Source organism: Dromaius novaehollandiae, chromosome 4 (assembly GCF_036370855.1).
Source record: "Dromaius novaehollandiae isolate bDroNov1 chromosome 4, bDroNov1.hap1, whole genome shotgun sequence".
In the NCBI taxonomy this organism is placed as follows: domain Eukaryota; kingdom Metazoa; phylum Chordata; class Aves; order Casuariiformes; family Dromaiidae; genus Dromaius; species Dromaius novaehollandiae.
In genome coordinates, this window is record NC_088101.1 from 69,350,840 (window position 1) to 69,376,751 (window position 25,912).

General features: G+C 40.0%; 1 protein-coding gene across 4 annotated transcripts in view; it reads left to right on the forward strand.

Annotated features, from left to right (window-relative positions):
- KCNIP4 (potassium voltage-gated channel interacting protein 4) overlaps nucleotides 1-25,912 on the forward strand; it is a 484,037-nt gene that overhangs the window by 102,813 nt on the left and 355,312 nt on the right. Inside the window, exon 1 of one of the 4 annotated variants that reach the window (XM_064511365.1) lies at nucleotides 2,273-2,430. The exons of the other annotated variants lie outside the window; for them this stretch is intronic. Within the exon in view, the coding sequence (XP_064367435.1) occupies nucleotides 2,343-2,430 (88 nt within the window). The 5' untranslated portion in view covers nucleotides 2,273-2,342. Of the gene's footprint in view, nucleotides 1-2,272; nucleotides 2,431-25,912 lie in introns of those variants that run through there. 4 annotated transcript variants of the gene reach the window in all.

The following is a 25,912-nucleotide window of genomic DNA, read 5'->3' on the forward strand; positions in this document are numbered from 1 at the left end:
TGTTACTTTTCCTACTCTGAAAAACCTTATTTTGTTTCACCTGTATATATTTTATTCTTCTCCACTGTACTTAAATAGTGGCTTTTAAACCCTGATTTCTAAGTACCTGATTCTGAAGTCAGAACTTCTAGGAACTGTTTCAGATGCCTCTGATGTCGATAGGAATTTTTTTTCTTTGTTTCAGGTTTTAGTTCAGGCCTGTGGATTTTGAATTACATGGGGTGGACACTGCTTATAGATCTAAAATGTATTTACCTAGTCCAATGTGAAGACAGGCTCTTTCTGAGCGAGGTCTTTAGTGTCCCATCAATACAAAAAATCGTAAGTATCGTTCAATCATAAAATGTTATATGTTGGTATTCCCCAGCTGGCTTTCACGCTGTTTCACTGTATTTGTCAACAAAACCATGCTTTTTTATTATTGTTACCATTGTAATTATCCTCTCTCCTTTTCCATGATCTGCTCTTTTTTTTGATTTGGGATAAGCAACTTTATTGCAACGATTAGTCGGCCATCTGCGTTGAGCAAAGGAATAATGGGAGCTAGACTCGGGGCCAAATTTGGCTGAATACCGTACTGTTTGTTAAAAGCCACTCAGTGAAACCGGTCAGAAACCTTCCATGAACTCTTTCTTGGGCAGCAATTACTGTTATTGCTGTGTTGAGATGTAAAAGGCTTAGGAAAATGTGTCAGAACTGATACTGCTTTCTTTTAAGGGGGAAAAAACCCCATGGCGTTAGTGAAAACATCCTTGTTTAAAGCTTTGAGAAATCAGTATTTCAGTTTTTCATTTTGAAGTAACATTGCTGGTGAAAGTTTTGTAAAGCAACTAAAAATGTCAAAGGATTATGAAGGTCAAGGAGTCTAGTTGAGAACCTTTTTTGTTGGCCTCTTCTGCCCCATCTAGGGTAGAGACACTTCAGTATCTAGTTTTCAGTATCTATATTCAGCTCGACTAGCTATTTAAGGAATTTCCTTTCCGGAGACGGAAGGAGTTTAGAAACTTGGGAGGCAGCCTGTGATAGATACTGCCGACGAAGTTTTCTGTCAAACTGTTCTTGGCAAAGTCCTCCATCCCTCCTCAGAGGAATAGTCGTTGCTAACGATGAGTGGCTGCAGAAAGCGTCGTAAACCTGAAATACTGAAATTTGCCTAGTTCCTTCTCAGGCTAAACCCTTGACTGGGCGGAAAATGGGGGCTTCCAGATGCTGTTTCACTTTGGCTCTTTCCAGTGACTGTGTAGCCTCCCTGCAAGCAGGCACAGTGTGTTTTAGAGAGCAGACGCTGGGTAGAAACTATGTCATCTGACTGTAACTTTGATGTGTTATGTCTATAATGTATTTATCCCTGCTCAGTGTATAATATAAAGAATAGTTTGAAGATGTGCATTGATGTTTGTTATAATTTTTAAAAGGCATTCGCCAAAATGTTTGGTCAATGTTGTCGTTAAATTAGATCAGACAAATAGCCGTCTTCTGTTAAGCTTTTCCTAATGGGTTCCCTGTCTTTTTCTAACTCTATTAGGCATTATGTATGGCATCACCACCAAATGCAGTCCTCGGAGTTGTTCTGTGTTTATATAGTACAGGGAAATACTCCAAGGGAAATGAAAACATGTTCTGCTGGTTCTTCGGTCAGGAATAAACACTTCAGCAGACCACTTTTATTAACCGGAAACGCTTCTCTCACAGAAGGCAGAAAATAAGGCATTTATGCGCGCACAGGAGAGTGCCCGTAGCTTCCTGAAGAGGCTGGTTCAGGACAGATCCTGCCGCGTGGGTGCGAGGCGGCCGGGCCGGGGCCGGCGGGGCTCCGCGGCCCGCGCTACCGCCGGGGTCTCGCTGCTCCGCCCGGCCCGCGCAGCCCCGCGGCGGCTGCTCCGCTCCCGCCTCGCCTCCCTCCGCCGGTGCGGCGCGGCCCCGCCGCCCGTCGCTCCGACCTTGCCAGGTGCTCCCACCCCGGAGCCAGGTGCTCCCAGCCCGGCGGCCCCCCCCGCGGGCGCGCCGCTCCGCTGCGGCGGGGTGTGCGCGGTGTCGCCGTGTGCGCGGGGGGGGCGGGCGGGCAGCTCCGCCTCCGGCCGGCGGAGCGCGGGGCTGCGGCGGCGGCGGAGCGGCGGCGGGGGCTGCGGAGCCGCGGGAGCCCGGGCGCCGCCCGCGGAGCCTGGCGCGGCCGCGGCCCCCGCAGCTGCGGCGGGACCCGCCCCCGCGGCCGGCGGCGGCGCCCGGGAGCGCGCGGGGCGGGGGGCGAGCCGGGGCGGCCGGTGCCCCGCAAGTTCGCTGGCGGCAGCTGCGGTGCTGGCGGCCGTGTGCTGGCTGCGCTCCGGGGTGCGGTGGTGCCTAAGATGAGCGGCTGCAGGAAGCGGTGCAAACGGGAAATACTGAAATTTGCCCAGTACCTGCTCAGGCTCATCACGGGTTCCCTCCACACAGGTAACGACCGGTTTTCTTCGTGGTCGCGGTGCGCGGTGCGGCAGCGCTGGCGGTGCCCGATGCTTGAAATCATGAGTACGTTGTTTTACGCTACAGTTCTCTTCACCTTGTAAATAAAAAATATCTGTGAACTGTTTTATGGCTGAGTATAATAAAACAGTGTACGCGGTGTTGTTTTTATCACAGTGCTTGGACAGTGTAACAATGTTTTCTAAGCATTTACACACCTGGATCAAAATCGGGGTGCGAGTGTGTGCTTTCACCTGTCCACACGTGTAGCGTAAAGGTAATGCAGAATGTACTCACAGTATTCATAGAAGATTAACCTCTTTCCTACACTGATTTACCTCGACAGGCAGACGACAGTATAATGATACTGTCATTCTTTCCCTCACATCTTAGTTTTTTGCTAAACTTAAGCTGTAAGTCAACTGCCAAGTGTCAGTAAGATGTTTTAATATGTTGTTGCGAACCTTAAAGAAATACTTGGGCTTTTTGTCCTTAAGGAATCTGGAATACAAGTGGCTGATGGCTGTGAACTTTATTATTTAGTTGGGGTTTGGAGGGTTGTTTGTTTTTGACAAATTTTACCATACCAGATGGGGCTTTTAAGCTAGATTGAGCAGACAGTTTTCTTTTGAGCACTTTAGAAAATATGCTTTTCCCACAAATTGGCTTTTTTATAGCTATTCCCCATGATTGATGAACATGACAACTTATTTAATAATATGTCATTTGGGATTGATAATATAATTGTGCTGCTTTCTAGGCTTAAGATATTTCTCCTTGGAAAAATCATCAGAGGTGCAAGCTCCGCATTAGCAGATAATAACCAGTTACACTAACATGATTATTGAGAATTAAATGCCTTTCACTTTACTAAAAATGTTTTGAAAGTAGTTGTTGGTGGTTTTGTTCTGTTTCTTAGAAAGCCACTGATGGAAAGATTTAAGAGCAAAACTATAAAGTTCACTTTTGACTTTAAATATTTTGAAGTACTGTTATGTGCAAGTTCGGATTTTTCGGATATAGTGCTCTAAAGATCACGATATCACCACCAACAACCAGTGCTCTCTAGTGCACTTGTAACTTCTGCAGTTAGAGAGAGGCTTTCAGTAACTTTCAGGGTTTAGTATCATGGAATTCCCTGACCTTTTCTGTCCTATTCCTGGTCTGTTGTGGTTTCTCTCTTGTGTATTATACCAATTCTGATTTCTCTGAAACACTGGCTTCTTGCTCCTGTGGGTTGCTATGGAAATTAATATACAATGTAAAAAGAAAGCTTTATTAGAAACAAAGGCCAATATACTCCTATTTCCCAAAGTCATCCAAGCTTTTCCCTTCCTATCTACCATACGAAACATGTTACGTCATTTTACTTTCCACACTGGTATTTGTCTTGCAAGCTTTCTAAACTTGCAGTCTCAAAACTGTTTTCAAGAATTATTGTGGATACTGATTCTTATGTTACTACTAAGAGAAGTTCTTTCATTTATAATTAAGAAGCACATTTTCAAAGCTTCAAATTACCAGAAAGCCAACAGAGTGATGTGAAACGTGTTTTGTTGGAAACAAGCGAGCAAAAATAGCACCCTAGGTATTCTGCAAAGCAATTTAAAAGTCTTTTTGATAAAACCCTTCAGAACTGAGAGACAGCAGCAGGAAATCCAGTTCGTTTTTACCACCGAGGCTGTTGAGATAGTAAGACCCTGTTGTGTTCAGATGCTGGAACAAGTGAGATGAATGTGGTGTGCCTCAGAGCGATGCGGAGTTCCACTGCGCAGTCCTTGCACAGCTCCGTCCACTCATTTACCACAACTGTTGCAGTAAGTTACTGTTCTCACTGCAAAAAAATAATGCATAATTCATTATGTTGATAATTAGTTGATAATTAATGACGATGAATGAGGAAGCCTAGTTGAAAGAGTTAGAAATAGCAGTATCTTTAATATACAAATCAAACTGTAATTTTCTTGAGTATTCTAAAATGTAGGATAGCCATGAGAAACAAAATGTGTGCTTAGTTAGATTTCTACATGCAGGCAGTCGGCTGTGCGCTCATGACTTGAGTGACCAATTGTTTTCCAAATTGGGATGTTTGCTAAGGAACATAGTGGTGAGCACACTGACTTCCATGTTGTAAGATTTGGCCCCTATTTTCTCTTCCAGGTGTTCTTCAGTCTTTAAATTATGCCTCATACAAAGCTGAAACTACACTTTGAAAGCATATACATTGAATCTAATCCATACCTCTTTTCTGTATGTGTAGGCATGTTGAATATATACCTAATCTACATCAATATAAATTGGTACAAGTGTTGTTGAGGTCAGTCTAATTACCTTGATTTGAAAACGAAAGAGAGATCTAGGAGGGAGGCTCAGTTTATTGGCTATAGGCCCAGCTATGAAGTCAGTGATTACTGGTTTTATTGCTCACATTTCATAACCATATAGCTCTCTGTGATAGTGCATGAACATGGACTTATTCTCAATATTCAACTCAACTATTACAAATATTAATGAAACTACCCTCCATCTTTATGATGGCATTTCAGTGGCAATCTCTGCCTGAGTAAGTCCAATCTCTTCCATTTTCTCCAGCGTGTTACTATGATTGAAAACAGAATGTAGCGGGAAAAAAAATTGCCTTAAAGTTTTTCATCTTCTGTAAGCTCTGCTACGCATTAAGTTGATGTGATTCCACAACTCAAACACCTCCCTCAAATAACTGAAGACTGCATTTCTGAAATGCCGTTGGACCAAGTCCTACTCCGTTGCCCGTCATCTCCTGGAAGTACCCGTTCTTTGAAACACTGTCACGAAGAATTTTGCCCTGCAGTTGAGGAGAATGTTTTGGTTTTCAGATGCCATACGAATTCGTAAATTATGAATGCTGAGATTAAGAAATCATTGAGAAATTAAAAAATAGATTGCAAGCAGCTGTGAAACTGAGAAAGCATAGTTTCTGAGCAATGGGTAGGCAATTTTTCTTGACTGCCGTAACTGATTAGGCATGGGAATTAAAGAGATGTTAGAAGCAAATCTCTCACTGACTTCAGTGTTTAATTTTCACAGGCATATCCCTTGTCAGGCATGTTCATATTAAATTCCTGTCCTAACAGAGGCTAGGATTTCCAGGGCAATCTTAAATTCCAAGTTAGTATATGTGCTTCACAGGGAAAGAAAGAAGGCGAGAACAGTTCCGGTCGTGGAATTGTACTGTCTTTCCAAGAAACTAATGCTAATCTCACTATTCTTAGGTTTATATAGATAAATCCATAGTGTGGTTTTGTCTCTATTAATTGATTGCATTGGTGTCAAATAAGGCTGCCACAAGCTTGGGATGTTTCTTAGGTTTGGGTGGGGGCTTTTCTCTCTGTGCAAATGAGAGAAGTGCTTTTTGATGGCACTTTTTAAAGGAAGTGAAATATTATTGAAAAGTCATGTCTACTCTTTAATTTTGCCTGTTTGTGCACAGAAATGCCTGCTGCCAGTAGGAGGGCATCCTCTGAGTGTGGATGACTTCCCTGTGAAGGTGAGGGAGACAACGCAGAGGCATGCAGGGGCTCAGGAGAGTATTATGACTGTTACAGTTCACCAAAATCCTGCCCACCTCAGGGCACTTCAGTTTGAGACAGCAGTTTACCATGGACTTTTTCCAAGGCTGTTAAACTTTTTGGTATATAGATTCATTAGATATCCCTCTCCTGGACTCTGATCAATGCAAAGTGGAGGTGGGGAATGTGTAGTATCTATTGGTTAGGCTGTCTACTAGCAAAGGAGATAGTGTGTTGCTGACTCTTCCTCGACTTGAGAGGACCGAGATATCTCCCCCACATCTCAGGAGAATGTTCTTGGTTCCAAAACCTGGCTGTTATGGAGAAGAGCGCTGTCTGCTTCTTCCCAATCCATTGCACAGCCAGGCACCTAAACATCGCAGGACAGGAAAGAGAGACTTACAGGGAGGCTGGCTCTGTTCTGGTGATTAGGAAATTTGTCTGGGAGGGAGTAGACCTGGGGTTGAAACTCCACCCTTACCATTCAATAACAACAACAACAACAACAAAATCTCTGTCCTAAGAGCAAGTATCGTCATCACACCGCTTTGACATTTGCCTTCAGAAGAAAGCAAGGCAGGATAGATCACAGCCAAATGGAGGTCCACAGTGTTTTGTATTGGTTCTCTGCATTCTGGATGGATTGAATTACCCAAAGGAGGTGCCTCATTTCATGAGTCAATCAAGGGAGAGCAGGAAACACTGAGACTACGTGGACCTCTGGACAAATTTCCTGCCTTGTTCCCCTTTCTTTCTCCCGTTCTATAATAAAAAGGAATTTTGTGGGGTGGCATTTAAATTGAGTTCTTCAATTCTAGGTTACGGTGTTGTTTGTGGATTCCAAGGTCACTAAAATATATTTGAGCTAAGTCCTCAGTTTCAGGCATGTGTGTTGCATGTGCACTGATGGAGCCATTCTGAGAAATCAGGGCAATACACCAGTATTTTTGCTCTTGGAGTAATGCTCCCTACAGAATTTAGGGGGGGATGTGATCTGCGTTTTGGATTGTGAATGTAAAACTTGAAGTCTAACAGGCATATATATCAACGTTGTCCCATTATTGACTTTTTTTTTAAATTAAACTGCGAGAAATTAAAAGTGATCTCCTAAAAATTTAAAGATTAATTATTTTACAAGAACGTAATAGTCTAGTTAGTGATGGTAGCTAAATGTTCCAGAATAACTTTTTTTCTCCTACAGCTTAGAGGATACATAAAAAGAGAATCTGAGACTAATTAGTTCTAATTCTTGCATTTAATTATACCACCATTTCTTCTTTGTTTTTTCTTCTAATTACCACAGAATGTGAAAACATTTTATATTTAGTCTGTGCACAATCCTCTGAAATATGACAAATGAAATCATTTGAACAATTGTTTAAATCATTTTATTAGTGGTAGTATTTAATGTAGAAGGTAAGTTTACTGCTTAAATAAACCTGATCCTGAAATGAGTCCAGTGTAACTTTTTCTATGCAGTCATCTCTCTTGCAGAACTTTATAAAGGCATGAGGTAGGATATGAAGGGTGAGCTGAAAATCTGGATGTTTTAAATAGATGTAGGGAACTATTGTCAGATTCTCTCTCAGATAATCTCTTCTGGCCTTGAAGTTCAATAATCTAACAACATGAGGGAAATATTCCTGAATTCATCAGTTAACATTCATTTTGCTTCTTTTATTTTCTAATAGTGATGGTTTTTGCCTGTGTGTTGGTTATTTTTTTGTTTGTAGTTGGTCATAAAAACTATTCAGTTAAGTCAAAGATCTGGAATTGCTGTTAAGTATGATTTGAGGTAAATATTCATAAGACATCCTGCTTCTTGTTTCTTAACTGAAAGATGGAAAGTTCTTATGAATTTGTAAAAGAAATCTGTAAAAGACTTTTTTTTCTTTTTTTTTCTTTATGGCTGGCTATAGCTATGTAGCAGCAGTTTGAACTGCGGAGCAGGTAGTCTCCATACATGCTGCCAATTTTAATACATGCTGCCTAATTAAGTTCAGAGGAACTTGGAGATCCTGGCAGAGGAGTAGTGAGGGATAAAAATCAGAGGGCTGAAACAGTTTCAGTCCCCAGGCATCTGCCTGCGTCTGATGGAAGCTGCTGCCGCCGAGGACACGCGAGCTGCTCGTTCGTCAGATCCTGCGCTGCTCGTTTGCAGCCAGGCGAGTGCAGCAGCACCGATCCTGCTTTTCCATTGCTTCGCTACGCCACAGCGAAAGCTGCGAGATTCGGGAACTGATTAATGAATTGATCAAATGTCTTTTGGGCCAGCGATGCCGGAGAGAGGTTTGGTTGGCTGAGGCAGGGGAAATTAAAAGCACCAGCTCTCTGATTTTAGTCTTCTGAACCTCTGAGCTCTAAAGCGTGCAGTGCTTCGTGCCTTGTGCCGGCAGAGCTGTGCTGCTGCCGAGGTGCTTGGTGCCACCTAACACGGAAAAGCAGGGCCAGATACCGTGTCTGTATCAGAAATGGCCCTTTGCCATCTTTCCCTGAATCTCTATCCTTTCGAGACTTTAGGAATCGTGGTTGTGAAGAACTGTAGTGTATGAGTGGAGTTTTTTTTAACCTTTCCTGATGCAGTTTTACTGAAAGTGATAGGATGAACTGAGAAGAAATATCAGTTGAAACTTTCTTTGCCTTTTTATCCTTAGATGGGATTTCCAGGGAGAGACTGTTGGTTTTTGTCACCAGAGCTTTGGCTCTGGAAACTTCTTCGGGTAAATAGTGAGAGATTGAGAAATGAATTTTAAAAAGTTAGAAAAACAGAAAAAGTAAATATGTGAAGCATTTGGTTAATGGATTTAGTCCTGGGATGAAGGTTTGATGGAAAGGGAAAAATCTAGTTAAAATTTTGGTTCAGTTTTGATTTCATGTTTAACTGTATTGATGACGTAACGTCCTCAAAGACCTGTGATGATTTTTTACATTCACTTACTTTTGTTAGCTTAATTCACGGTAAAATAAATGAATGAGGAGCTGCATTCACTTGTTAAGTCCACCTCAGAGTCACAGGAATATTACTGTATTTTTCGAAAGCGAGGATTGAAAGAAATCACGTAAGAACTACAGCTATTCATGAGAGAACGTAAAATAGGAAAAAATAGTTCCCAGCAGCTCTTGCAGAGAAACATCGTGCCTGCTGCATCGCTATGCACAACTCCACACACTGGAGAAGTGGGAATTGTCCATCAACTTTGCGTTGGCAGAATGGCCTTTAAAACAAGTTGTGCAGCGTGACTCCCACTCAGCATGTGCTTAAGTGTTTTGAGGAAAAAAGGCCTACAAAAGGTGATCTGTTTTTAATTACTGCTACTGAAGTGCCAAAAATACAAGCTGTAAGAGGTGCGTATGATCTGTTAACCCACAAAGAGTAATTAGGCAATCTGGGTGTTAGACATGCCCTTGTTTAATGTGTAGATTAGATGCATTTAAGGGTCATTCTGTTTTCAGGTGTCTTTGAATAGCTTCTTTCAACTTAAAAATCATGAGTGTGCTGTGGAAGGCCAAATTTATCATAGTTCCCTTTCTTTTCCAAATCTTGTAATGGGAACGTGTGGCTCTGCCGCTGCGCTGGCCCGGGGGAGACCTGCAGGACCCGCAGCGGTGGTTCTCACTCCGTCCTTTTTCCGCTCTTGCCAAACTTCTGCCCACATTGGGACCCACGGAGCTGTTAGAGGCCCTTTGCCAAGCAGGCGATGTGCCGTGCTCATCCCTTCTCCATTCAGGTCTAATTGCATGAGGTGATTTTAGCGCTGCTAATGGAAAGCTGTCTCTGCTCTAGGGTGAATTTGATTAAGTGGGAGAAGGAGGTCTATCAAACAGGCGTTTTAATTGTGCTCCCATACTGCTTGTACCGCTGAGCAGTCGCCACGCCGTTCTCTGTGGTGGCGCGCTCCTCGGAGCTCCTCGGACGTCACGGCATGTCCGGACTTTCTTGTCAGAAGAGTGACTAGCGCTCAGGACTGTGCTCGTGACTGCCTAACCGTGCCTTGGCTCTCGCAAGAGAGTTACGAGCCTCTTCTTAAGTAGCAGTGGACAAAAAGACAGCAATGGTGTCCCCCCCCCCCCCCCCCAATTCTAACTGTTTTGAGCAGGGAAAAAGAAAAAAAAATTACGTTGACCTATTTAAGAGGAGGAGCATCTTTGACTGGAGCCGCTATTATATGAACCTGTAGAAAATGCTTCTGTATTTCTTTTCACTAACTGTACCTACTGCAAGCATTAACTGATTATCTCCTGATGAAAAGATTTTCAAATATCGATGCACTGATGTATGTCCACCGTAATGAATTTTCATTTCTCAGAAATATTTTCTTGTAGCACAGAGGCTTTTTTTTGAAGAAAACATGCTAGGCTCTCCAGAGAGAACAGAATATACAGTGTTTACTCTGCATAAATCCGTAAAAAATAGTACTGCTTAATTATTGTATGGTGTGTAATAGAAAAGGCAGACAGTGAAGAAACTTTGCTCTAATGAGTTCTCAGCACCATCTTTGTATTGACACTTTAAAATATTCCTCACCTATTCTAATATAACTACAGAATTTCTACCGTCTTTTCCATTTCTCTACTTTGATTTCATAGGATGAAGTTCCGAAATATAGAGCAAAATTATAATAAAAGGACTTTGCTCAGCATTCAGCATCCACAATTGAAAAATGTAATGCTCGGCCCAGGCAGGGCACTTGCAGAAGACTGACAAAATCTATAAAGAGAGGAGGAACAATGGCTTGAAAGCTTTAGAAGCGGTAATTTTTGTTCAAGGTCACTTTGTTATTCTGGGGTTAGGGAACCTAAAGAAATAGAGAAAGTGAATTCCCATTTTTGAATGCAGATTAATAACATTCTGTTAACATCTGTTGAAAATAGGTATAAAATAAAAATGAGAAATAGAAGAAATTAAAAGAAAGACAAAATGCTAAACAGTGAGCAAAGTTAGAGAGCAGATACATGAAAAGGGAACAAAATTTTTATGCAATTAGGATCTAAAATAAAACTATTTTAAAGGATTTTGTAGCTTGACAATATCATGGAAAAAGCTAAAGCATCAACATTAATGGAAAAAATGTGGGTTTAAAGATGTTTTCAAATGCTGGGGGTTTTGTGTTTTGCTAAAATACCTCTTGTCCTGATACAAAATCAGTATTGTCCGTGAACTTGATTAGTATTTTTTAAAATATTTTATGAAAAAGAGAAATCCAGATCTGCAGGTCTGCAGGTGTGCATCTCTGCCTGTCATCCGTGAATGAGTAGGAACCTCTGGAGTCTCAGAAGTTTTTCTTTTACAGAGGTGGATTGCTGTGTATACTATCACCTAGATAATTTTACTTTGCAAGAATGCAATCTTTGTCACATTTTAGTCAGAGACAGAAATGTCTCACCAATTTCAAAGAAACCAGTCAAGATTTCATCTCCAGTTCGTTGTGCTTTATGCTTAAACGGTTCCCCTTGCTCGGTTTCGTGATGGTCACCATTGCCAGTGCAGTCCTGACGTTCGTCTACCTCAGAAATCACTTCAGGGAAATGGGATGGTGAATACAGAAATGTTGCCAAGTTGGATTTTAAGTAAGTTTCAAACTTGTAATTGAAGGAGATGCCTGAATGTAAAGGTTCAGACATTCTGGGAGGGGAAAAAAAATCTTATCCCTCCCCCCCCCCCCCCAAATAAATTTAAAATCCTCTTAGCAAACAGTTAGTTGGATTTTTGCGCAAGTCCTCGTTATGCCAACAATTTGCTAGGATTTTTGGTATATCACATGGTTGAGTACCTGAATTTAGGAAACCCATTTTTAATATAATCTTAAAGAAATAGGACTACATTAAAGAATAGGGTAAGCTTTTTGTTTAGAAGTGGATTGGACTGTAAAAAGCATTCTGAGAGGAAAAATCAAGATTTATTGAACTTACTGGCAGTTAGCGTAAAAGACATTCTGGGGAATGCTGAGAAAACCATAACTTAGTGCACTTATGCTCTATTCCACTTCAAGCTGGAGCTAGTTATGAATATTTGTTTTGTTCCTCCAAAAATTAATCTGGCCATATATCTCATGACATAGCTGCAGATCTGCTGTGAACTTGTAGGGCTTTTGTTAGGAGATCGCTCAGGTATTAGGTAGATGTAATTAATTAGAAAATACATGATAATAAACCACTGCTCATCACTCCTTTTGGTAACTAAATTTTCCCTCTTCAGGAGAGGGTCTGCATGAGACTGCCTCCACTTCTCCCAATTTGCATACTACTTTCCTCCTTCAAGCAAGATCAGCAAAACTCAATGTTGTGCAAAATTTTTCAGCTTCATATTTTATAATCCTGAATATGACTCATTGGGCATCACAGAAAACTGAAGCAGTAGTGAAAACTTTGTGTGGGTAGAAAGCTATCTTGAAGTAGGGAATCTAAAGGCAAATCCTTAATCTTTAAACATATTCCTCTGGAAGTATTTCACTTGAATGTCCTATATTTTTAACACATTAATTCCATCGTATAACCTATTTCAAAAGCTTTTCTTCAAGATTTTTCCAAAAGAGACTTATTTGAAGTCTTAAGATTTCTTGGGATTTCTTGGGGTATGTTAAAGGGGAAAAGGTCGGACAAAATTAAAGTTACCATGCTGGATACTATTTCTATTGAAATGTTGTTTGAGTTTTTATTCTTTCATTCCAAATTTGCATCTTAATTATAATGAAAGATACAGTTCAGCTTTTCTGACAAATGATAGAGTGAAAAGTGTCTCATAGGCATCCTTAATGATCTCTCTTTGGAAGTCCTACTATCTGTAACTTTCTTGTAAGAAGCCAAACTACTGCCATGCCTTATAATATTAAAAACTTCATCTGTATGTAGGACGCAGGAGTTGACATTCTGTTTAAAAATACTCCTAAAAAATCTGAAGGTTATAAAGTTATGCACGCAAAATGTTAGGAAATGACAGCATTAAGGCACTAACAGTTTTATGCAATATAATGCAGTTCTTAATTGTGTGGATATTTTTCCTTGAACCATTGTACGGAGTAGCTCAGTATAGAAGCAGTAAGGGGCAGAGCATACGTGGCATAGAAGAACTTTTCAGGGAATGTAGGTGCATGCTGTAATAAATACTGCCTCAGATTGCTTTTTGGTTGTTGAGGTTTTGTTTGTTTTACAGGGATTTTCCATCTTGGATGAATTTATGCAGTGATTCTCAAGGACAATAAAATGTCAGATAAAATTCAGGACAGATTAGTATGAAGTGATGCATGTTGGATAAAATGAGGTTTACATTTAAACTGCTAGGTGGTGAGCTGACCATTACCAGTCAGAAATGAAACCCTGGGATTGATAAACCTCCGAAATTTCTTACTTAAGGATGTTGTAAATGCAAAAAGTTCCTATTGTGGTCAAAAGGACAAGCTGGACCAGTGCTTGGAAGACAGATCCATTGAGGGTCACTAACTAGATGAGCTGTACCATGCTTAGGATATCCCTTGAGCTGAAAATAGCCTGAGTTTGGGAAAGTAAAAAGTATTGCAGAGAAATACTACATATGCTTGTCCTGTTTCTCCTTTTCTCTGAGCATCTGCTTATGGCTACTGCTGAAGACAGGATATTATGCTTAGATGGAGCCTTAGTCTGAACCAGTACAGCATTCTTGTGTTTTTATGTCAAAAGCAATGTCCTTGTAAAGGATCTTGGAGAGTTTCAGTTCAATCATTGTAACCTCTGCTGCTTCCTGAAAAAGTATTCTTGACTGGATTATCTCTCCTGAGCCCCTTCTTCCTCCTTGCTGCCTGCCCAAAGTCTAGAACAGATAGTTTGCATGGAATTGTAAACCGAGTATGAAATCAAACAAAACACTTTTCAGAAAATCTTATACAATCTAATTATAGGTGTCACTGCATGTGCTTCTATAATGCCTTGGGTTTGTTAGGCTTCATATTAGCTGTAACCTTAAAAAATGTTTCTAGAGTCTAATATCTTTTCTTCTTTCTGTGTTATTTTTGTTTACTTGCATGTTTGGGGGAATGGAGAAAAGAAGGATTGCTTGTTTTTTATCATGCATGCAAGCGGCGTCCCGTTGGTCCTCTTCCTTTGGGAGTCTCGGCGGTGGGGGGGGGCTCCCGTCTGGTGGTAGGTGGGTCCTCTTCACCCTGGGTGTAAGTTTTGGCGATGCGTGTGCAGTAATTACAACTTGAGCAGGGTCCGACCCTAGGTTCCTGCTGAAAGGCTCAGAGCCAAATCAAGGCAAATTAAATAAATAAACTGTAATGGCACGCGTGCAGTGGTTACAGCTCGAGTTGGGTGCCTCCGAAGAGGGACCCTGAACAAAGAGATCTCTGGGCAATTATAGCTTCTTCAAATTAAGTCCCCCTCCCCCCCCCACGTGATAGTTCAGACCAATAGTAATTTTTGGGTCTGGGGTCTCCTGCTCCTTATTGGGTCTCATCGTTGTTCCTAGGCAGGCTGCTTTTTTTCCTCTCTTATCTTTACTGTTGCAGTTTCTGCAGACAGGTGTGTCTCCATTCCTCAGGTCCCACCATCACCTCTCAGGGTCCTGACAAGAGTTGGTAACTCCAGCAATTAGCACTGTTTCAGATGCAAATTGCTGGTAACTCCCTTATCATTCCCGCCTGCACCAGCTCTGAGGCCCTTTCTCACTGAACTAGGGTGTGCGGCCTAAGGCTTCAGCAAATTTAGCTACTCATGCTAAGCAAGTTTTATAAAAGTTGTGCTAAAAACGACAATAATTTACAGTCCAGGTCCCAGAGTCTCTACCCGATTGTGGTCTGGTTCAGCACAGGCTCGGTGTGTCCTGGGTGGTCGCAGGGAGACCATTTCGGGGGTCGCAGCAGCTTAGTCCTGTTTCCGCTGGGGACAGATGGCTTGTTCGGGGTTATGGTTTGTTTGCACCTTATGTACCAAGAAATGTTTAAGGCAAAAGTTCACTCATCTGTCCACCACACATGGAGAAAGCCAGCTTTCATGCTGGTGATCACCTGTTTATGCGCAATAACATAGCAACGTGGATAGTTACGTATCACCATTCTGTTTCTCAGTACACTGTGATGGTCTTCACTTGTTTTAAGGTGTTTTCAAAGTATGTGTATTTTTAATGTTCAGTCAAGTTTTAAATTCATTCGTATTCAAGCATTTCTTATGTCAGCTATGATCAGTAATCTAGCCATGCTAATAGCAGCAATCTCTGGAAACTGTGTTGGAAGCAGAAACTACAGAACTTTCTGTAGAATGTATATTTGAAGTTAGTTTAATTGCTGTGAATGTGAGTCTGATGATTATAGTCATTTAACCAGTTGCCCAAAACTACGTGCTTGTGTCCAGACTAGCAAATATTAGCCGCCAGTAAAAACCTGCTCTTGAATTACTGTACAGCAATGTAACGAAACTTTTTTAAACTTAACTCTGTTATCAGTCCAGGAAAAAAAAAAAAAAAAAAGACAATGCAAGGGAAAACTAAGGAATTGTCTTCAGGTGGAGATTTCATTCAAATTAAATAAAGGTGCTCTGTTTCAGAAGGATCAGAACTGAAGTGACCTTACTTTAATTTAGCATAATTCATTTCTCAGGGAAATTAAACCAAAGTCTATCTTAATTCTGAATGAGAGGGTCTCTACAGAGACTGAATTAATTTTAACTATTCCACCTTGCTGATTAATATTTAACTTTCCTGAGTAACCTGTGTGCTTAGCTCCTCAGGAGCCCTTAAGAGGTGGCAAGGCTTTTCAGTGAGAGCAAAAGAATATAAAATTTCTTTAACCAGCTAGTAACTTTTTAAAAATACAAACAAAGATAACTACATGCAAATTAATGCTGAAGAGAAGGGAAAATATAAATTATAACTTCAGAAAAGCTAACTGAAGTACAACATATAAACATTTAGTACATAAGAAAGGGTGAGGAGAGAAGATGGAGGAGAAATAAGAGGCAATACACTAATATAGAAATGCACGTACGTGCACAGACATTGATACACCTATGTCAGTGTGTGACCAGTTCACTTGTGGTGTACATCCATTAGCAAACCTGTGCCAACTAAGAGCTTGACCCAAGAAAAGTAGTTAGGACACATGATGGCATCATCTCCTCAATCTTACAGCTTTCGAAATGCTGAGAGTTGAAACGAAATTATGAAACTCATGATTTTTTTTCTGAAATGCGATGTAGAGATATGCTGTACTACTTAACATGTTATACTGACATGTTTTTGTGCTATTGCATATATTCGTATGCATGTAGACTATTCTTTGAGATGATGAAAAGTGTTTTTTTCAAATTTTGGTCATATATATCTAATAATATGTTGGAAGAGTGATTATTGTTTAATAGCTATAACCTCAACAAACAGTTAATCCTACAGACACTGTTACTGTTCACAGAGTTGGACCAGTGACTCAAATCTGGGTTGGGGAAGACTGAAGTTTGTGGGGTGGCTGATGATGACCACGCCGGTTCAGTTTGGCACATCCGTTATCCTGAACTTCTGGTTTTGGAAATTTCATCGCAGTTGCTGCCCTAGCCCTGCACATGTGGCCCTGGGAGCCTCACATGCTTGGTGTCCACGTTCGCTGAGTTCTCAAACCTTACTGCGGACTGAGGTGGACGGAGACGGCGGGGCGTTCCCGTCCCTGTGAGGAACTACCAGAGGAAGTGCTCGAAGCTCATCACATAACCACTGTAGTCTATTGTGAGAAACTAATTGAATTGTTTGTATTGCTTACAGGAAGTCCTGGACTGATCTATTAAATTACTTACCTGTTGTCTGTACAGTATCATACTGTGTCAGTAATTGAAATGTCATCCTTTTGAGGCAATGTAGGAGTAAGGGCAGAGCTTTTGTGACTAATCTGCTGAAATGTCTTTATCAATCTAGTCATGGTATATAGCAAAAACCTGTATTTGCATAAAGGAGGAAACTGGCCTTAAAGTGGTAGAATTCTCCTAAATGTTCTTCCTGACACTGTGAGTAGGCAGATTGCTGTGTGCCTTTTTTTGATTTAAAGTGGATGAGTATTAATTTATCTTGTATCATACCAGGTGTAGTTTACCTATGAGGGGAGAAGGAAACTATCATAGAACAACAGAGCCAAGAAAATACAGTATCTAGAATTTTCATTGAGTATATATTGACTGTTTACTTCAGTATAATAAGGATATTTCTTTAAATATGTCTTTAAACATGCCCATTTAGCTGTGTTGTTGATCTGATCAAGTAAGCAAATTTGTATTTGAGTACACTTAGATTTTTCTCTCTGTTGCAGTTTACCAATTAGATAAATATGTCCTGTCTTCCTGCATGTGTTGAGTGTGTGAACAAAAAATGAATTTGTTCTACAGTTTTTCTTTTACAACAGTACTCTTTCCTGGCAATGCAATGTTTTAACTTACCTTCCGTAGTACTAGTTTTTTGGTTTTGTTTTGTTTTTTAAAGTTAGTTAATCTGCATCAGATATCAGACTGAGAGTCCCAAAGTAGTGTTATATACAAAAAGTTGAGAGGAAGTTTTCATCTGAGGTCTTGCTTCCCACATGATTCCTGTGATGGGAACTGACACAACTCCATGCCGTGTCAGTATGGATTCCAATTTCCCAAAGAGCAACCTCCTCGGCTGTCGGTTCTGCAAAAACATCTTGTTTTGTGGAAGGGCAGAAGTGCTCATCAGTTTGTTGTTTGTGGTCTCCACGTCCTCCCTTTAAAAAAAAGTCTTTAGTAGACATGTAGCAGAGCTTGACTCCTTCCTTTTCCATGTTATGCTGCTGCGCATAGAGGGAATATGTGGGCCATTGCAGAAAACAGGGTTTGCTTGTATTAGAACCTCATCAGTGGAGCATAGCACCGATCGTTGTGGTGGACAGCAAAGACAGGCTGAAGACATGAGGTCTTCATCCCTTAGCTGGGAGCCACACTAGTGTTAGCTAGTTGAAAGAGTGAAACACCTTTCCTGCTGCAACGCAGCAGCTTAAATGTAACACCAAAAGCTGTGCCCGCAAATGAGGCGTTCCACAAGAATGGATTGAGTAAAGCATGAGATGAATACTGTAGCTGTGTACCTACCTGGAGGTGCCGGAAGGCATTGGCCAACTTTCAAGTGTGATAAGACAAAGGATAAGAGACAGAAATGGTTCCAGCATAGTCAGTTAGAAGTATGCAATGCAGATTGTTGAACGCCTATGGATCTGGTAGGTCTTAGTGGGGCTGTGCAATGTTGAGGCTTTAGCAAGGTCTAAAGCTGAGGCATAGAGGGGCTAGATTCGAAGGAAAAAAAACCCCTCAAAAACATATAATTGTGCTTGGCAGGCATGGGAGGGACGGTGAGTGGTAGAATGTGTCGTTAATATATCACACTTCGTGTTTCTGTTTGTGTTACGTTTTGAAGCATGATGGAGGATTCTCACTCTGTCTACCTTTCCGCCCTTACCTCTCTGCAAGTTCGATATGGCATAAGGAGGACTGCTAAAGTCTGCTAGTCAGGAGGCTAACTGCTGGTCAGCTTTGATTTGCTTAATTGTCTATCCATTTAAGCATCACTTACCTTGTCTCTTTTCAGTGGTACAGGTTCAAACTGACAAAATTAGTATATATTAAGGTTTTTAATTATTTTTCTTGGTGTTCACACTGGTTACTTCATGTAGGGCAGGAAGCCACTCCTATTTTACATAGAGTTAAGTGCTTTGTCTCATGCTGTTTTCTGCTAAGTTCTTTTTAATATTGGGAAAACAGTATGTAGTTCTTAAAATGCACAAAACCCTGCATTTAAACAATGCTGGATGCTTGCTTTTCAGTTCGTTATTCCCTTCGTAACCATTCTTAACATTTTGTTGTTTTTTGTTCTTTTAAAGTGCTGATAAGCCAATGGTTTCTTAGAAGTATATATATTTTAGAACTAAGATCCGATTTTTCTGTGGTTATAGTCAGCAATGAGTTTATCCCCACGTGGTGCAATTTAGAAGTGTTTTTCCTGCCTGCCTCATGTGAAGTTTATCTGTGTTGTTTCTCATCTGCCCGCTATTTTTCAGCATCTCCCCACTCAGTTCCACATGGTTCTTCTGCAATTCTTGCACTAAACCTTCACTCTAGTAAAAGACTGAATATCATGAACAAGTGTTGTCACCTGCATTTTTCATCTGCTTTTTCAGAACGCTTATGAATGTGTTGAACGTTGGGAGCTTCAGCCTCGAACCCCCAGGGACTTGCTGCTTTGTAACCTTCCTGTGCCGTGACATCTGACCGGTTGTTCCGACCCCATTTCTTATCGTTGTCTTTTTCCTTATCTATGAATCCTGCTTGATAAATCTTCTTTTTGTTTTGCTGTCCAGAGTTGCAGTCAAGACAGAGCACAGTGAAACTAAGGCATTTAAGATTGGATATCCTGTTAAAGTAGTGAATACAGATCAAGGGGTTTTTCACACAGACCCTGAGTTTTCCGTTCCACCACCAATTCTGGGACTTGAAGAAGTCATTTGGGCCCACGAGTAACTTAGCTGGGACTCAGGTGCCTACATTCTTCCGAAGTCCAAGAAAACATTTCACAAAACTGCTGCCTACCTGGCTGTGCTTTGGTCCTTTGGTCCTGGTAGAACTAAATAGCTTGGTGTCTGTCTCAGGCGGTGGGATTAAGGAATTAGCATCTCTGCACTGGAGTCCTGAAAAGTCTAGTCAAGAAGATGTGTTCAAGGCATACACATGTATGTGCACAGCAGCAGTAGGCTCAACACAAAGCAAAGTTGCTAGGACAACTTTCAATCAGTAGTGACTGATAAACTACTTATTTTATAAAATGCTATAGTATTTACAGCATTTACTTGTCCTAGCAAGAGTCATTTGATCCCATATCTACCACTTATCAGAAGGGCATCATCCACATGAAGTCTTGTTTTTTACTGTCTAGTTTATTAACCTTTTATTCTCTCAAATAATTAGGCTGTTGCATAGTAGCCTCTCTCCTAGTGACACCAAAAACATGTTAATGCTACTTAAAATTCATCCCATGCAATTTGTTGTGGATTTTGTTTCCTTCCCCCTCCCTCCCTCCCTGAGCTGACAGCAGTAGCTTTTGGAAATTCTGTGCGCTTAAATTTCATGGCAAACTGTGAAAAATTTCCAGGCATAGAACCATACCAGCTGCTGAAGTAAACTACTCATTTTGCATTTGCACAAGACTGAGTTAAATCAAACATCCTGAATTGCAGATGGATGTTTATTAAGTTTAATTTGTTTCCGTCTGTACTGTGCAAGTATTATGTGATATTATTTGAATGAAAACCATGTAAGAAAAAATCTGAATAGGATTTATATGCCCTAAAAATAACTTCACTTTTTAAACTTACCTTTTTGTCATGGGTTTTAGGAGATTATTTTTGACAGTTTGATATCTTTTTTAATATTGTCTTTTGAACAATTCCATTATATTGCATCATAATTTGAAAAATAAATTGCAAGAAAAATAAAGCATGAAGAATTCTGTTCTTCTGGTAAGATTTATACTTGTGAACTGTAGAATTGATGGTAAACTAGGGGTTAATTTTCTTTTCTTTTAGTGCGTTACTGAAAAAGAGCACCTATCTCTCACACTAACGCCTGTGAATGTTCCTTTGGTTTTTACTCTGCCACAAATGTCCTTCATGTTCCAGGAACTGTTATAATGCAGAGCGGGATTACACAGAGGAAAGATGCTTTTACACTACAGGTACAGGGCAACTAATGAAATAAATGGGCCCTTACTCAAGACCAGCATTTTGATGTATTCCTTCCTATAGGTATGCGGTATAAAACTGCAGTAGGAAAAAACAATTCCAGAGGGATGTTTTTTTTTACCCACAAAGGCCATACATTCCTTCTTGTTTTTGTTGTTTCTCTGCATTTTTATGACCATGTTTCTGACCCTAGTTTCTGTTGTACATATACTATATTTTTTCCCAGGTCAAGCTGTGGAGTGGCATTAAAACGACAGGTTGCTTTTGCTCCCAAATGTCTAATTAGTGTGTACCAAGTCAGAGAAGTGTTTCCAAAAAACACGGAATAGATCCCAAAATGGATGTCAGTTACTGATACACAAGGCATGTGAGCTGTCAGAAGTGGTCATCGTTTTTTTATGTGATGTCTCCTGTGATGCAGAAGGTTTTGTTCCCAGAAACTCAGTCTGTTTCTGTAGTAGAAAAAAAGTTCAATGGTAGAAAATGGTGGAAAACTTGGTTTTCATTTTTTTCTCTCAACTTAAAGTAAAATTTTATTTTTTATCCTAATTTCTTTCCACCATCACTAGGCAAATGTTTACTGGAAAAAAATCCAAGCAGTTTAATAAAGTTTAGGTTAGGGAAAAACTCCAGAGAATGTATTTAAATGCATATAATAAGCCATGGAATTTGTTAGGTATTTACTGTCAGAATACTTTAGGCCTGCGGTTCCTTTAATTATCTCATGAGTTTCTCTCTGTATTAAGCTTTTATTCCAACATGTATTGGATTTCCTTGCGTAATACTGTTCTAAGTAAGCTAATGGGAGACAAAAAAAAATTAGCTGCAAATAGCTCTATCTTCAGATTTCTCTGCTCCTGAGATAATACACTTTTACATTCATTGTCCTGGGGAAAATTTGTAGCTGATTCTTTTTTTTGAGATATTTTTTAAATATCTCAAAAATAAATATGTATTCCATTTGTGCAGGTTTGGTGCCATCTACACCATTAAAAAGCTTTTTTTCCCCTCAGTCCAGTTCTCCAACCCGTGGGAACTCCTCAGCTAAGAATACGAATTACAACTTTTTTCAAAAAAGAAATTGCAAAAAAAATTTCTGAATATGGCCAAGTAATTTGTTTTCCTAATGGACTTGCAAGACTCTGATGAGGTATTGGGTGTAGTAGAAAGACAGTAATCTGCTTTCACTTCAGAAATGTCTGTCTTTATAGAAATTGTTCTGTTTCCACATAGTTTCTTTGCTTGGTTTTCTGAGCTTTAAATAGAAATGAAGAATTCAGTTCTCTGCCCATCTGACCTCTGCTTCAGGGTGGTTTAGGCTCAGCGACTCTTTGCTATGTTCATTTGAGAGCTCTCTATTACCTGAAGTGCTCTTCTCCCTTTTTAATGCTTTTGGTCCCTTGTTACTCCAATGTCAGCAGTTACTTGATTGAAAAAAAGATTTGCTTTGCTTTTTCCAGCTTGTTAATCATATATTAATTTAATATATTCCTTAGCTAGTCCCACAAACCACGAGTTTCATCTCTTGACTCTTTACTGTTTGTAACTCCCCTCTTGCTCCTCTTGGCTTGTACAACTCCGACCACTTAACATGAATAAATATGCTCTTTGCTTTCAGGGTGATGGTCTAATCAGTAGTTCAGGGTGGACTGACAGTCGTGCAGTGACTCTGTTGTTATCATCTTGCAAAACGATTATTCTAAATTAAAGAAGCAATTTGGGACATAATAGATAAGATTTGGGACATGATAGACACAAGAATAAAAATACAGTATGAAATACCAATTTTAAATATATGCAGTATTGTTATAACATCTTATTGTATTTGCTAATTTTATTACTTTTTTGTCTATTGCTTTTTTGGTAGGCTTTTTGACTGCATGGTATGCACGCATGGACTTTTTTTTATGGACTCGCTTTCTGTGCAAAGAGTATTTTCATTCTGTCTGCTTCATTTTGAGTGAAGGCACTCTTTCTCTTGAAGAAAGTTACCTGAGTCTCCTACTAGTTTTGTCCTAAATCACAATTCTCTATCTTGTCCAGAATTTGTTTAATCCCTCAAATTTGTTAAATTAACTCTTTGGATTTTGAAGAGGTACAGACCGAACGATTTGTTACTTATCTATGCTCTTCTTTCCTTATATCTGCATGGCGCTATTTGTTTTTCTTTTATAAAATGTTATAGCCCTCATGCTGAGCTAACTTGAAACTGTAGTGACCATCTGGTGTCAGTGTTCCTTATGACTCTATTCTTCTGTGTTGTGTTTTTAGCGGGGGGGGAAAAAACCCTGTTTTTAAACATTCTGCAGCTCTCTTCTCTGTCTCCAGAGAATTTGCACTTCATTCCTCCATTTATGAGAAGGTTTTTTTTCTTCATTAATTCCACTTTTGATACTAAATGCTCTTTGGAAATCACTCAGAGCCAAGCTGTCTAACAGTGGCTTTTTCCTGGTGAGTTTGGAGAGATCTGTAATCTCCAGCTCTGCAGAAGATTCTCCCAGCTGGTCAAATAGACTTTCCTAAAGATCTGTTGCCCTGCTTTTTCCTGCCCCTTAATTTACATGCCATCCTCATTTAGCTTTCTCAAAGGCCTGATGTAAACAACTGGTCCTTTTGTGAATGCTTTGAAAGTCAGCAGGCTTGGGCTTTTTGCCAGTTTTTAATTGGGGCCAATTACTCCTCTGAGATCTGGGTGAAGGAACTTGCTTCTCAGTGTTGATAAAAAGCAAGATAGAGAGAATGCATTAGTGCTTCTAGCAGCTTTCAAAGCAGAACGGTCGATAAAAGTGCCTTGGCAGTGGCCATCCTGTCATGCAAAGAGCAGATGGAAATCTACATGAAAGCCACAAAGGCAAAACAGAATATGCTGGATTGGAAGCTGCTTTGAAGAATTTCTGTACTTAAAAAAGAGAGTACCATACAGAGCCTCATTCCTGCTGCCACCTGGAACAGGACATTGGTTTTGCATCGTATTTCTATTTGTTTGAAAGTTTCACAGAATAAATGCTACCTGTTGTTCTGGAAAAGAAATGCACTCATGACTGTGCAGACCAAGTGTTCCTAGGGGCTCCTAGAAATAAAGAAATCCTATAAATTAAACAGCATCTCAGAGAAGGTGTCAGAATGTGTTTTGAATGTGATAAAATGCAAGAAGAGATTTATTCCTGTCTGTATCAAAAAGTTGTTGTCTGTACTTCAGCAACAAGAAAACTCTCTGGTTCTGCTGTCTCCTGATATGTTAGTGCCCTTGCTGTTGTGATATCCCCCATATTAATATAACAATGACTTTTCTTCAAAAAAAAAAAAAAAAAAAAAACCAACACAGAATCATATTGTCTCAAGACAGTGGTACGATGGTAGTTCCAACGCTGTATAAGGCTGTAGTATTTTAGGGAGAAATCCTTGGAAAAATCTAGAATAATTCTCAATTTGTTTCACAATTTATGCTGTAATTTTTCACAATCTCTGCCAAATTAGACCTCTAAGTAGTTCTAAGGCTATTTACTTCAACCTAAATGTACTCTTTTTGGAAGGCAGACACCTTAATTTGTCAAGGTGTCTTCTGCTCTACATGATGCCCACAGGGGATGTTGCAGTTAATAAGGGCTCCATTCGAAGCCATTGGTTAATTGGATAGAGACTGTGGTCATTTCTGCACAGTGAACCGTACATCTGTTTCCAAAATGGTAGCGATCCTTCGCTAAAAGAACAACCTGAATTAGCACACCCTTCTTCATAGAGGTTACTGTTGCTTTTTCAAATTTTTGCTTCACTTGCACGCTTTTCCCCCACTAGGACTTTTCTTCCTTAAGGTCTGGTGCCATTTGCGTACTAAATCTTCGCAGCTGATGTCTACGTTAATCAACTATGCTGCAAGGAAACTTAATTTCGTCTGCCGGTGATGACATCTTTCTGGTTGTGCAGTGTAGTTTATGAATAAGCCAAACTTTGACCATCACGGCTCTAATGCCTGTGCTTCTTGCTAGCACGTAGCACGTTTTTGAAGTGATTGGCACAGAACTTGTGCTGCGTGAGTCATCCAAGCACAGGTGTGTTAGGAACAAGCCTAGAATAATGAATCAAGGCACTGATACTCAGTTCAACTTTCTGTTGTAGCCAATATAGGAAAAAAATACGGTTTTCCTGTATTATATCTTAAGTGTTGTGACAATCATTTTCTCTACTACCTCAAGAGATTTATACTACTTGGTATGTGATTTTATGTTGTCTTTATATAACTGACTCAATAAGAAGTTGAGGTTACTTTTGACACTAAACTTACCTGTCTATTCCTGTAGGTTTTCCTAGGTTTTTTTCTTTTTCTTTTTGTTAAGAAGGAAGATCCTTCCAATGCTACTACTGTATTCCTCACTTGAGATCTAGAGAGAGTATGAGTTGCAGGAAAAGGTCTGAAAGAATTTAAATAATATCCAGAAAACATAATTTCTTGTTTATTTTAAGAAAAAGCTGACTTCCTTTGAGAAATAGGTTTATGAATAGTCTAGACAACTATTTTCTGTTTGAAGATATGGGTGACAATATACATCAACCTATTTGAGCCACAAAATGCAAATACAAGGCTGATACAAGTAAGTTACAGTAAGTCATAAGGTAAAACTTAGAAGTCTAACAGATGATGAATGGGGCATCTTAAAAAGTCTGCAGGAAAAATATTAAGAGGGCCTGAAGCTCAAGGCTTGGAACTAAATTGTATTTCTTTTAAAGTGAAATAATGGGAATCTTATGCCAAGGAGAACAGATGGCTCTTCAGGTTGGCCTGAAAAACATCAGGGAACTGTGAAAGAAGGATCTATGCCTTGTTTTGGAGAGACAGAAAAGGGCAACAGATTTTCAGAAGCATGGGAAACAATGAGGCTAATAATGTCTTAAAAAAAAGGAAAAAAAAGGCACAAGAAAGCGGATGATTGAGAATACTTCTTCAGAGAATCTCTAAATAGAACGAGCTGGTTGCACTGTTTTTTAAATAGAAGACCAAAATTTTCTGAGGTAGAAATTGTCCTAGTTACAAATGAGCAGATGTCCCATGAATTTTCATTAGACTGTACTGAAGGAACATACAGGAGAATGGAGATTTATTAAGATTAAGGAAAACAGAGAATTGTATGCCTGCCCTCTAGTTATATAAGTGGATCTTATCTGAAGAAAAGTGCCATCCGGAGAGTGATGTCAGGGAGCACATGGAAAGGCTTGATGTGTTAAACAGGGGCAAGAGCT